Source organism: Trypanosoma theileri (assembly GCF_002087225.1).
Source record: "Trypanosoma theileri isolate Edinburgh chromosome Unknown TM35_Tth_12_V1, whole genome shotgun sequence".
Classification (NCBI taxonomy): Eukaryota; Euglenozoa; class Kinetoplastea; order Trypanosomatida; family Trypanosomatidae; genus Trypanosoma; species Trypanosoma theileri.
Window position 1 is genome coordinate 160723 of NW_021639854.1, and position 1967 is coordinate 162689.

Below are 1967 nucleotides of genomic sequence, written 5' to 3' on the forward strand. Positions count from 1 at the left end.
GATTATTTTATTTTCTCTTTTCTTCTCTTTTTTTTTTCTCTTTGTATGTGTATGTGTATGCTTAGAAGGACGTCGTAGATAAGCTGAGTCACAAGGGGAAGTTAGAGCAATTACCTCTTGTGTTATTCTCTGTATCTGATTAAACTTCTTCAACACTATCATTTCTTCTCCTTTATATAGAACCCATCAACATTTGATAATATTTTATCTAATTAATTAATTGGTTCCTTATTTTAGCTCTTACTATAACTACTATTATTAGTAGTATTAGTATTATTAGTATTACTCATGCAACAGGATGATTATGTGTGTAAGTATCCCAACACTCTTCCTGGTGAGAATTACGCAGTAATGGGCGGCCTACTTGGTGGTCTCGCATGTACTGCTCTTTACATACTTCTCATGCGAACGGCAGATATGTGTTATCGTAGGCAATACACACATCATGCAGAGAGACCATCAGTGGGGGATGATTGGGAAATACACCACCGTCCTACTGCAATGACTGGTATGTATACATCATCATCAACACTCCCAGCCTCACCGCGGCATGTACGATTTGATGCAAACTTCGTAGAGCGAGTGGAAAACCCCTCATCAGCTGTAGAAGAAGAACAACAACAACAATCACAACAAGAACGAGGTGGGAGTGTTAATAGTCATAATAGTGGTGGTGGTGGGGGACAACATTCACTGTATTCTCGAGGGATGACGTATGAGGATGTTAGTTCTCCTCCTCCATCACTACCGCCTAAGAGATAGAAGACGGTGATGAATATAAAGAAAGAAGGTGTATTTTTTTTTTTTTCTAATATATCTTGGTCATTCGACTCTAGTAAGAGTGTGTTTGCTTTTTTTTTTTTATATTTTTGATCTTCTTTTTTTTTTATTTGTAATTCTTCTATCTTTATTGCTGTATCTTGTACACATTATCATTCTCTCTTATTTGGGTTAAAAAAAAAAAGGGGGGTTCTCCTCCCTGTATTGTGATAAAGTGACTCTAGATCGATGTTTTCTGTTGCGAATGGGTGATGGTATGCTATATTTTGTAGCCAACTAATATATATATATGGTTCACTCTAAAAATGGAATGAAAACTATGCAATAAAGACTCCTTTGATTATTTTCCTTATTCTCTCTCTCTCTCTTTTTTTCTTTTTTTTTTGTTTACTATTACAATACAGTTTGTGTGTTTGTGTGTAATTGTTTCTTTGATTGTCTTGAGTGGGGTGGTGGAGGTGTATCCCACTCTTTAGATTGTTGATGTGCATAACAGAAAAACAAGGAGCACAGAAGTAACATAGACGAAAACAAAAAAAAAAATAATAATAAGAAAAATAATAAATCAATCAATTATTACCATATAAAAAGAAGAATAAATTCTTAGAAGGAAGAATTCAGAGTTTTGCATTTTTACATACACACACACACACACCCTAAGAAGGAGATGAATGGGTTCATTGACTACAGTAACAGTAATAATGGTACTAGTAGTAGTAATAATAGTAAGAATGGCGACTACGCAATGTACATGTGTGGAGAAGTGCCTACTTCCTATCCTAATGGTGTGTTTGTCCCTGTAGAGAATGTAAACAAACGAGGAATGGAGAATGAAGAAGAAGAACAACAACAACAGCAACGAGAACAGGAAAATAAAGAGCAAATGACAAACATTCATTCCTATACAAATATGTACATTTGCCCAGCAGCAGCGGATGCCGCACGGAACTCCTCACGTGAGTTACTACAGGCCTTGTTAAGAAGATCCGACTCCGCACAAATCCAATATACCCCACAAGATCAATTATTCCAACAATTATTTCAACAACAAGTTCAACAGGAAAGTATTCCGCTTGCGATTACATGGCATCCAACAAATATACCGCCCTCTTCATTTCAGTCATTACCACACAAGAAACGAACCCGTGATGCCGTCTCTTTTTATCCACCGAATGTAAATGTTAGTA

At 36.2% G+C, this 1967-nt stretch overlaps 2 protein-coding genes across 2 annotated transcripts; both read left to right on the top strand.

Annotated features, from left to right (window-relative positions):
• Window positions 1–288: 288 nt before the first annotated feature.
• TM35_000121690 (uncharacterized protein) lies at window positions 289–762 on the top strand (the record flags this gene model as incomplete). Its single annotated transcript, XM_029025144.1, has 1 exon — window positions 289–762. The coding sequence occupies one exon, from the start codon at window positions 289–291 to the stop codon at window positions 760–762; it is 474 nt and encodes a 157-aa protein (XP_028883460.1).
• A 685-nt stretch (window positions 763–1447) lies between these two features.
• On the top strand, window positions 1448–1966 carry TM35_000121700 (uncharacterized protein; the record flags this gene model as incomplete). Its single annotated transcript, XM_029025145.1, has 1 exon — window positions 1448–1966. A coding segment is annotated over one exon (519 nt), but the record flags the coding sequence as incomplete, so codon positions are not given.
• Between the last annotated feature and the right edge of the window lies 1 nt (window position 1967).